The following is an 11205-nucleotide window of genomic DNA, read 5'->3' on the forward strand; positions in this document are numbered from 1 at the left end:
GAGAGATAAATAAGTGGAGGAAGGAGGAGAGAGAGAGGGATGGGGTGTTACTGGGCTGCAGGGAGAGAGGGGTTTACGTGTTAGAAAGCGCAGAGTGAGGGAGTGTCGCTCAGACGGCCCAGACAGAGAGAAGCCGCGTCCTTCCTCGCACGGCGATACCTGCTGCTGTTGCTCCTTGCTGAGACAGAGGGCGATCTCGAGCTGGGTCTGCTCATCGATTTCCACAGGAGGGGGAGGCTAGAAGGAAGGAAGGGTTGAGGGGCAAGGAGGGAGGAGGGGGGAAAGGGGGATTCAGGGGTGCAAGTTAGAAGGCAACCAATCAGAGGATAGCGTGGGGGAGGGAGAGCTGTAAACGGAGTAAAGCAATGGTACACAAGCAATCCTGAACAAAAGAGAGATCACACAGCACAGTGGCACTGTTTCAGATGCAGTGATCTTCTCTGAACACAAGGTGGCAGTATTTACAAAAAAAATTATTTGTAACAAAAACATCAACCATAAATTCTCGCCTTTACTCTCCTTTTGACTACATCGCCACTCTAATTTGTTTTCTAATTTGTTTTCTGTTTTCTATTTGTCACTTTGCATTATTAATTCCTGACACACCAGATTTTCTCAGCAGCTATCCATCAGCTAAACCATCTTACTGTAATCTTACAACCTGTGGAAATCTGGCTTTGGAGGACGGCTTAAGACACAGATATAAACTCACTAAACTAGACATGGACTCGATACCATCCACTTTCCGTGTGGGGTGACAGCTTTACTGTGACTGTTTACACACAGGGGGGAGTTCAGCATTCTGTCAGATACTGTATTTCACCTGGAATATGGCAACCTGCCACACACACGTCCAACTGTTGCTTTCATTGGAGATGTCCGGTCTAGTACTTCTATATCTGTGTATTTAAACTGCCTGTTATGGCCGCTTGTCCAGCTGGTGGCTTAACACTTGCCGAAACCTTCCCATGAGTCAATAGGGTCCAAGAAAGAAAGACGGGAGAAGGACAGATAACTCTCTCTCAAAGCCCCCCCCCCGCATGACTCTTAAAACCAATCCACTCTGGTTTCTATGGGGACTGTCTCTCTCCCATCTCCTCTGAGCTCCACGCTTTGCCAGGCCTTGGCTGTGAACTGATGCTGCTGTTTCTGGGTTAACGAGCAAGGGGGGGGGGAGCCATTAAGGCGGAGAAGTGCTAAAAGGGGCTTTTGCAGCAGAGGACTGGTTGGTCGCCAAGGGGTTTGGACAAACATTTTTGGTTCCTTTCGCGTTAATTATACAGGCCTCGGTGTTTTGGAATGTCCAGGCGGCGGCGTTTCTCGCGGGGCTGCATAAGAGCACACTGCCATTGGTGGACATGAGGAAGGCCGGTGGTGGGAGGGCTTCTGGATGGACAGATTTTGGTAAAAGGGGGAGGAAGGATGTGTGTGTGGGGGGGGGGGGGGGTGTATGTTAATGATTTTTTCCGGTTGTGCAGCGAGCGGGAGGCCTTGCAGTCACGTTCCGCGTTCGCAACCTCGCTCACACGTGTCCTTGGCGCAGTCTGACACACAAAGGTCCTCGGCCGTCGATACCGAGGCCGGTCGACCGCACCGCTGGGGCGGTACAATCAATCCCTTCAAACCGTGGAGCTACCCAATCTCTGCTGGTATTCACGCATTGATTTGACTTTCCTGGCATAACCGCTAAACTGGGCAGGGTTGTCGGGGGCGGGGGTGTGGGGGGGTACGGGGGGTGGGGGGGTACGGGGGGTGGGGGGGGGTGAGATTGTGAGGTCTGGTACATCCATATCTCCCCTTTGGGAGAAACGCAGTAAGGGAGGGGGATGAGGACAGGGAGGGGGTTGTGAAGGGGTAGGGTAGGGGCCGCTGCTAATGGGGGAAGGGGTGCAAAGTATACTTTTGTGAAAGAAAGAGAGGGAGGAAAAGCTCTGTAGAGGGAGGGATAGTGAGTGTTGGAGAGGTACAGGGGGGAGGAGTGAACCTATAGTTGCAATATTAGCACTGCTGACAGCAGGTATAACCAGTCAGATATCAAGCGGCCAATCGGTGAAGTGCAATGCGCTAAACAATAGGCAGACTAGCCAATCACAGAAACTCCTGCCGGCACAGACCACAATCAATAGAAAAAGCCATTTATTCGGGCACAAAGAGATTGGAACAATGGGGACGGAGGTGAGCATTGTGCAGTTGGGTATTAGGTTAGCTGTGCTCTTTGTGCACACACAGAAAGGGTGCTAAACAGCAGTACAGACAGACAACGTGTGTGCAAAACTGAAATGTCTGTGTGTGGAAGGGAGAGTGTGTGTGTGTGTGTGTGTGTGTGTGTGTGTGTGTGCGCGTTACCTTCTCGCTCTCCTCGCGGCTCATGGCCAGTGCCAGCTGCAGCTGTAGCTCCTCCTCCCCGCTGGTCTGTGGCCGAGCCTGCTCCAGATCAGAGGGGATACGAGGAGAGGAAGAGGAGGCTGAGAGAGAGAGGGAGAGAGGGACAGAGAGAGGGAGAGAGAGAGGGAAAGTGGGAGGGAGAGAGGGAGAGAGGGAGAGAGAGAGGGAGAGGGAGGAGAGGAGAGAGAGAGAAAGAGCGAGAAAGGGAGGGAGAGAGGAAGAGAGAGAGGGGGAGAGTGGGAGGGAGAGAGGGAGAGAGAGAGGGAGAGAGGGACAGGGAGAGGGAGAGAGAGAGAGAGAGAGAGCGGGAGGGAGAGGAGAGAGAGAGAAAGAGCGAGAAAGGGAGGGAGAGGAGAGGGAGTGAAAGAGAGAGAGGGGGGAGAGAGTGAGAGAGGGAGGGAGAGATCAAGAGAGAAAGAGATAGGGAAAGAGAGAGGGAGAGATGGGGTGAGAGAGAGGGAGAGTGAGAGGTGGATTGAGAAAAGGGCAAGAGAGGGAGAGATATGGAGCAGGGCAGGTGGGGAGAGTGAGAAAATGAGGGAGGAAATGAAAAGAGAGAGAGAGAGTAAGTCTTTGCAGCCTTTGTATAGTTTTCCTTTATACTGCCTTATTTATGGGTTTAATCTAACTAATTGGTTCAGCTTCTGTGTGCCACATACATTTATGAATGACTGTGTGCATGTAATAAATGATAATAACTCTCCCTTGGTTTTCCAAAGCGGAGTGATTGTTTTTTTTGTCAGTTAGTGTCTGACCCACAGAACAATGGTGTGTCTGTCTGGGGTAATGCGAGGGGGGGCACTCCCTGGGTCAGCTCCAGAAAGGCTGGCCGGGATACGGGCCTGGGGGGCCGGGGACGGGGGGCGGACGGGGGTTTTGGCAGAGGCCCAGTCTGGATGCCAGGCCTCTGTGCTGGAAGAGGGCAGACTCCCGAGCCAGATCTCTTCCACTGCTGTGCCCCTCAATGCCCTCAACACTGGCCTGGAATTCAGAGGTTGTAACCTGGCTTGTCATACGCTAACCAACACAGAACACCAACCTGCCATTCGCTAGCCAACACAGAACACCAACTTGTCATACGCTAACCAACACAGCACTAACACCACCAACCTGCCATACGCTAACCAACACAGAACACCAACCTGCCATACGCTAACCAACACAGAACACCAACCTGCCATACGCTAACCAACATAGCACTAACACCACCAACCTGCCATACGCTAACCAACACAGCACTAACACCACCAACCTGCCATACGCTAACCAACACAGAACACCAACCTGCCATTCGCTAGCCAACACAGAACACCAACTTGCCATACGCTAACCAACACAGAACACCAACCTGCCATACGCTAACCAACACAGCACACCAACCTGTCATACGCTAACCAACACAGCACACCAACCTGCCATACGCTAACCAACACAGCACACCAACCTGTCATACGCTAACCAACACAGCACACCAACCTGCCATACGCTAACCAACACAGCACACCAACCTGCCATACGCTAACCAACACAGCACTAACACCACCAACCTGCCATACGCTAACCAACACAGCACACCAACCTGCCATACGCTAACCAACACAGCACACCAACCTGCCATACGCTAACCAACACAGCACACCAACCCGCCATACGCTAACCAACACAGAACACCAACCTGCCATACGCTAACCAACACAGCACACCAACCTGCCATACGCTAACCAACACAGCACACCAACCTGCCATACGCTAGACAACACAGAACACCAACCTGTCATACGCTAACTAACACAGCACACCAACCTGCCATATGCTAACCAACACAGCACACAAACCTGCCATACGCTAGCCAACACAGCACACCAACCCGCCATTCGCTAGCCAACACAGCACACCAACCTGCCATACGCTAACCAACACAGCACACCAACTCTGCACAAACTGATCAGAACAGTGCATCAACTCTACACAAACTGATGATAACAGTGCACAAAGTCTACACAAACAAATCAGTACAGTACACCAACTCCACACAAACCTCCCACCACAGTACACCAACTCCACACAAACTTCCCACCACAGTACACCAACTCCACACAAACTTCCCACTACAGTACACCAACTCCACACAAACTTCCCACCACAGTACACCAACTCCACACAAACTTCCCACCACAGTACACCAACTCCACACAAACTTCCCACTACAGTACACCAACTCCACATAACCTGCCCAGGAGAAGAGGCTAACTTCATACAAACTGATCGGATCAGTACACCAACTCTACACAAACTGATAACAGTACACCAACTCTACACAAACTGATGATAACAGTAAACCCACCCTACACAAACTGAGTTGCACAATACACCAACTCCACATAAACTGCCTACTACAATACACCAACTCTACACACACCCTTTGTAATTTTCTCTTACTCCATAAGCTTTCGAAAACCTCAGCAAACTTGCAGGTGTGCAATCAGGCTAGTGCTTCACCTTTGTGGGCCAGTAGGCTTTCACATGTGCAGGAACAGTGGGCGAATGCAAAACTGTCCACCCCCTTCCAGTACACCAACCCTACACACACATTCATAACTGCACACACATACACTACCCAGTAGATCACACAGTCTCTACACAATTCCCCATATGGTATACCAACTCTACACTCTACTACAGTATATGATCTGTAAACACCCACACTCACACGCACGCACGCACACACACACACACACAAACACACACATCAAATCTATTGTTTTCTGTCAAATATTGCACCCGGAACAATGGTCATCACCCAGGAATGCCAAACCAATTTGCTGACAGGTCTGGTCTCAGCTCCATCATTCATCCAACTCTGGTGGCAGTGATCTCATTAAGGGTACATGAGTGCAGGAACACGAAATCGTGCACTTCTAAGTCTGAAGGGACAGTACCATGTGCCATGCCCCCCAGGGCCAAAGCTTTCACTGATCCAGTGCTTTCAGACACAGACACACTGCATTAGCACACACTTCTCAAAGCATGCGACCCTGGGTGTGACCAAGGACTCCACAGAGGAACGAAACACGAAACGCAAGCCCAGTCTGGGAGAGGAGAACTCCACCAGAAATGGCTGTTTGGCTTCCTTTAGATCAGGCCACGGGGTAGGCAACCCAGTTTCCCGCACACCCACGGGCCTTGATTTTCTAGGTCTCTCTTAATATGAGGACCTCCAGCGCATGGTCACCGAGACTTATTTAGTCCATTAATTGATCAGACTTGGAACAAAGCCCTGAATCATCTCCAGCATCCTATGACTGCGCTGTGTCAGAACTCCTGGAACAGTGGCCTTAATGTCTCTGTATAATCCCTGTGCGTGACATCACCATCGCTCTGATGTCATAATGAGTCATGCAGTAAGTGGCAACTGCTGATTTTATAATCCATTACGGTAACCCACCCTGCCACAACAAAATGAGCAATGTCTCCATCCAGAAAATGAGGACTTTCCATAGTCCTGCTGCCTCTTATGGGAATAGTTTGCTGCGGAAGGCCTTGTCACTTACTCCTCAACCAATCAGGGTGGATCTGTGGCCCAGACTGACCAATGCATGTGATCACCACCAGGCACTGCCAGATGAAATGAAAGAATTTTGGCTAATGTCCTTTCATCCTGAAAAGAGGTACTAAACAGATTACACATTGTCATTCAGGAGGGACTGGTTTGCATGTGACGTTTTCATCCACAGGCCAGGCGGCGAGGGTAAATCTAATTCACCCATGAAGCAAAAGCTTGACCTCAAATTGCACAGAATCATTGCAGTGTTACGTTACCTTCGCTTGGCTGACGCCCTTGTGCAGAGTGACCTATGCCCTTCACAATTTATCCATTCACACAGCTGGATATTTACTGATGCAATTCAGGTTAAGTGCCTTGCCAAAGGGAACAACCAAAACTAAATCAAGCCTTTGGGTCGCAGGCCCTGCTCCTTACCACTATGCCACACTGCTGCGCTGAACGACTGGCAATCACAATATGACAATACGACTGATAATTCAGCATTTCCTCAGCAGACACTGCTGTTCAGAGAGATTTTACATGTTTACGTGTTATCCATTCACAACAGCTGGGTATTCTACTGAGACGAAATGGGTCGGAGTGCACGTTTCAACAAATGCAACAGCACCACACCTGCAAATCGAACTGGGGCCTTTTCGAGCTGCTCCGTGCCACTACGCCATGGAAGTAACGAACTTTTTTTCCCCCCAGACGGCCTGCACACAGGGACCACTCCACTCTTTGAGTGAAGACAAGGGCACGACCTGTATTTTTACAATACATTCTTACACCCTTGCTCTACATCTAACGTAACCTCTGTACGAACAGGCACGTTTCACTAAAGTTAAAAAATAAATACAATCACACTCCATTACAGCCAATAGCGGTCGCTGCACTACTTCAACTTTTCTGTCCTGTATGATCACCCAGCTCTGGGCATTTTTCTGCTTCAACGCTGGGTGGTTTCCACCAGGGTAAGAACGCGTTTGGTAGCCCCGCTGAACCCGCCCATGGGGGGACCCCAAAATAGCGTGTGCTGATGTCGAGGCACAACAAGACAGTCGTGGCTATCACAAATCAATCATCGCATGCAGCCATGGGTTCGAGAATACCTGTGCCTGTATTTGCTTGCAACAGCTGACCTAATACAGTCACACCTGGAGGAAACTCCCATCATGTATCTGTTCATACACTTCTAAAGTATCAACTCAGTATTAACATGGTACCTCGTTTTACACCACGTCTACTGCCAAAATCGAAGGACAATACACTGTACTGACAATCATGCCAATATAAACACATACGCTCTCATTTCAAGTGTTGTTCATGAGCCTGTCTTCCACCAGTATGTCATATGATACCACTGACGACCAGCATGCACAGAATATTGGGAATTTTTTGCCTTGACCCACATACAGACAAGGGTGGGGTCACCTTCATGTTGTGTCAGAGGAAAATTGATGGAAGAATGATGTCATCCCCCAGGCGTGCACACACACACACGCACAAACACACACACACACACACACACCACATACATATGCAAAGAAACACAAAATGCTCAGTTTGTGTCAAAAGCTAGTTCTCATTTTGAGTGTCAGCCTGGACGTGTGTGAAATCACAGCCACAATAAAGGTCTGCCAATGTAGTGATACTCTGTGAATTTTGGTGTTCTCTTTTTGACTGCAGTGCTCTGTTAGAGTGCGAGCGAGGGTAGAAGTATGAGAAGAATGCAAAAATCGTCCCTGCCAATTACAGCAGGCAAAGTGTGTAAGACTGTGTGTGTGTGTGTGTGTGTGTGTGTGTGTGTGTGAGTGAGTGTGTGTGTGTGAGTGTGTGTGTGTGAGTGTGTGTGTGTGTGTGTGTGTATGTGTATGTGTATGTGTTTGTGAGTGTAAGTGTGTGTTTGTGAGTGTAAGTGTGTGTTTGTATGTGTGTGTGTACGAGTGAATGTGTATTTGTTTGTGAGTGTAAGTGCGTGTGTGTGTGTGTGTGTATGAGCGAGTGTGTGTGTGTGTGTGTGTGTGAGTGAGTGTGTATGTGTGTGAGTGTGTATGTGTTTGTTAGTGTGTGTGTTTGTGAGTGTAAGTGTGTGTGTGCGTGTGTGTGTGCGTACGTGTATGAGTGAATGTGTATTTGTTTGTGAGTGTAAGTGTGTGTGTGTGTGTGAGTGAGTGAGTGTGTATGTGTTTGTGAGTGTGTGTGTTTGTGAGTGTAAGTGTGTGTGTGTGTGTGTGTGTGTGTACGTGTATGAGTGAATGTGTATTTGTTTGTGAGTGTAAGTGTGCGTGCGTGTGTGTGTGTGTATGAGCAAGTGTGTGTGAGTGAGTGTGTGTGTGTGAGAGTGAGTGAGTGAGTGAGTGAGTGAGCGAGTGAGTGAGCGAGTGTGTGTGCCTGTAAGTGTGTGTGCACGCGCGTGTAAGAGAGGAGCTCAGAATCAGATCAATGCACAGCGCACAGGGCCAGTGCGACAGACGCCACAGTAAAGCCACAGGGCAGCTGTGTGGTTATTCCAGGTCAGTGTGTCATTTCGGTGCGCGTCATTTCTAGCTCCCTGCCCTGGACACGCTGTTAAAAACAGGCACTCACCACGGGTTTCCCATCAGAAGCGTGCGGTCAGTGCATAGATGCGCAGAGAGGTCATTCTCACTGCAGGGTGGAGAGGGGTCCTTCTGATCACAGAGCTGCTGAGGGATCACTCTGATTTTATAGGTGTAAAATGGCTGCTCTGATCTCAGGGCTGAGGGGGTGCTCTGATTGGAGGGTGTGCAGGGGTTGCTCTGATTTCATTGGTGTCGTTGGGTGGCTTTGATTGCTGGGTATGGAGGGGTTGCTCTGACTTCATTGGTGTCGTTGGGTGGCTTTGATTGCTGGGTATGGAGGGGTATGGAGGGGTTGCTCTGATTTCACTGGTGTAGTTGGTTGGCTCTGATTGCTGGCTACGGAGGGGTTGCTCTGATCTCATGCAGAGCTACTTTACAGAGGGGTCATTCACTGTGGCTCAGAGACAGTTGATTCTGTTTTCTCTCCTTTTGCCTCAGTCACCTACCTTGCTGTCCCTGCTCCTGGTACTCAGAGAGGGATGATGCAACATAGTCATGTGACTCATGTACACAACAGGCATATACACAAACATTTACAACATATGTGGCACAAACACAGTCTCTTCTAAAAAACACATTCACACAAACACTGTACCCACACATCTATTCACACACATAACACGTACTAGCCCAAGCGTACTCCTTCATGCATTCGTACATATAGTACTGTGCACTCACATACCGCAGAACATTAAATATGTGAAATGTACACTCCTAAACAGCTGGGGTTTCAGTCACGCCAGACAACCATTCCCTAGACGTCTATATCTCTGAATACCGGCAAACAAACACTGACTCTCTGATGATGTTTAAAGGAAGTATTTTGCGGCGGTGCAAGTTCAGCTGATTTGCATGTTTCCCTGCTGCGTTTATGGGAATGTGCGTGTGACTGTGTACATGGATGTGTCAGAGCTTGCCTGTGTTACTGTGTGTACAGACAAAAAGGGGTGGGGTACTGTGGACAGGTAGAGACAGTGAGGGACGGGGTATGGTACAGAGGCCAGGCACAGGTGGGAAACGTGGAGGTAGGGTACTGGGGACAGGTACGCACAGAGGAAAAGGGGGTAGGGTACTGGGGACACAGAGATTGAGGGAGGGGAGGGTAGGGGAGACATGAACAGATAAAGAGGTAGCGGGTAGGGTCGTGGAGACAGATACAGACCGAGAGGGAGGGGCTAGGGTATTGGGTACAGGCACAGACCAAGAGGGAGGAGGTGGGGTGTTGGGTACAGGTACAGACGGAGAAGGAGGGGAGGATACGGTGACCATGTACAGATAGTGAGGGAGGGGGTAGGGTACTAGGGACGGGTACAGACAGCGAGGGAGGAGGCAGGGTATTGGGTACAGGCACAGACGGAGAGGTAGGGGAAGCTACTCACAGTTGAAGGAGGAGGGCGACCCCCGCGAGCGGCTGAACTCCTCCCCGTACAGGGCGGCCATGCTGGGCTGGCTGGTGCGGCGGCCGGGGTAGGGGGGCGGCAGGCCACCGGAGCCGGAGCCGGAGCCGGAGCCGGAGCCAGAGCCAGAGCCCATCCCCGTGGCCAGCCCGGCCATGCGCTCCTTGGTCTTGAGTGCCTGGGCCCGCTCCTGCTTCAGCCTCTCCTCGTCCCGCATCAGGCTCACCAGCTGCTTGGCCTTCTCCCGCACGTTGACGCCCTGGTCCTTGCCGTCGCGGTCCACGTACTGGAAGTCGCGCAGCGTCTGGATGGTGAAGACGTTCTCCCGGCACTGCTGCGCCACCCGCTCCGAGCCCGTCTTGATCAGGTAGTCCAGCAGCGTCAGCGCCTTGTAGACGTGCCGCCAGTTCTTGCCGTGGTCGTTGAGCCGCTTCCAGATCATGCCCATGACCTCAGTGAAGGCCACCACATTGAAGGTCAGGTCGGAGATCTCCGACATCAGCGAGCTGGAGGGCCCCCAGGGGTCGTTGGAGGTGGCCTCGCGCACCTTTATCTCCGCCTCCGAGTAGTTGTGCACGATGTTCTTCACCTGCCGTCGCAGGGCCGAGGTCGTCATGGTGACGGCTTAACGGGGGGGGGGTGGGGGCGGGGGTGGGGGCAAGGGGCAGGGTTCTACCTGGTCAGGAAAGGCACGGGAAAGAGCACCGTGGGGGGGGTGGGGTTGGGGGTGAGGGGGGGTCCTGCCCCGCCAATGCCTCGGCTCTCCAGTGGAGAGAGGTAGGTGCAATGTTTCGAGAGTGGAGGGGGAGGGAGGGGGGTGTGAGTCCGATGACGGGGGGGTGATGGTACTGGGTTCCAGTGGGGGGTGGGGGGTGGGGGGCTCAGAGCCACCACTGGAGGCAAGGGGGAGAGCTGGCGATTTTGTGCATACACTGAAACAGAGAAAGAAAGAGAGAATACTTATAGGACTTACAGGAAGACAAAGGTCTACTGCAACTGGTCCATCCTAATTTAAAACAGCAGCTCGGTGTCCAAGCAGAGAAAACCTGGCAAACACCCTTTCCCTTATTTCATTCCTGGCTCTCATCTGACATCAACCCTGACTTCTTTAACTCCTTACCCTGCCGCAGATTTCTGCGTTAAATCACCCCACCTAATACCTCGGCCCACTAACTGCTGACCACTCCGTCTGCACAGCAATTAAGAGCATAGGTCTTTAAATAACGACCGCAGACAGATGACTCTGTCCCTGCAAAGCCTCGATCCAACGGGTTCC

General features: G+C 51.1%; 1 protein-coding gene across 3 annotated transcripts in view; it reads right to left on the minus strand.

Annotated features, from left to right (window-relative positions):
• Positions 1-10545, minus strand: part of epn3b (epsin 3b) — a 17796-nt gene extending 7251 nt beyond the window's left edge. For 2 of the 3 annotated variants that reach the window (XM_036545056.1, XM_036545047.1), the window contains exons 1-2: positions 9912-10545; positions 2347-2465 (exon numbers count right to left, since the gene is read on the minus strand). In XM_036545056.1, coding sequence (XP_036400949.1) covers positions 2347-2465; positions 9912-10545 — 753 coding nt within the window. Of the gene's footprint in view, positions 1-159; positions 238-2346; positions 2466-9911 lie in introns of all 3 variants that reach the window. The other variant, XM_036545037.1, reaches the window with a different exon arrangement.
• Positions 10546-11205: the final 660 nt, after the last annotated feature.

The sequence above is a fragment of the Megalops cyprinoides genome, chromosome 1 (genome assembly GCF_013368585.1).
Source record: "Megalops cyprinoides isolate fMegCyp1 chromosome 1, fMegCyp1.pri, whole genome shotgun sequence".
In the NCBI taxonomy this organism is placed as follows: domain Eukaryota; kingdom Metazoa; phylum Chordata; class Actinopteri; order Elopiformes; family Megalopidae; genus Megalops; species Megalops cyprinoides.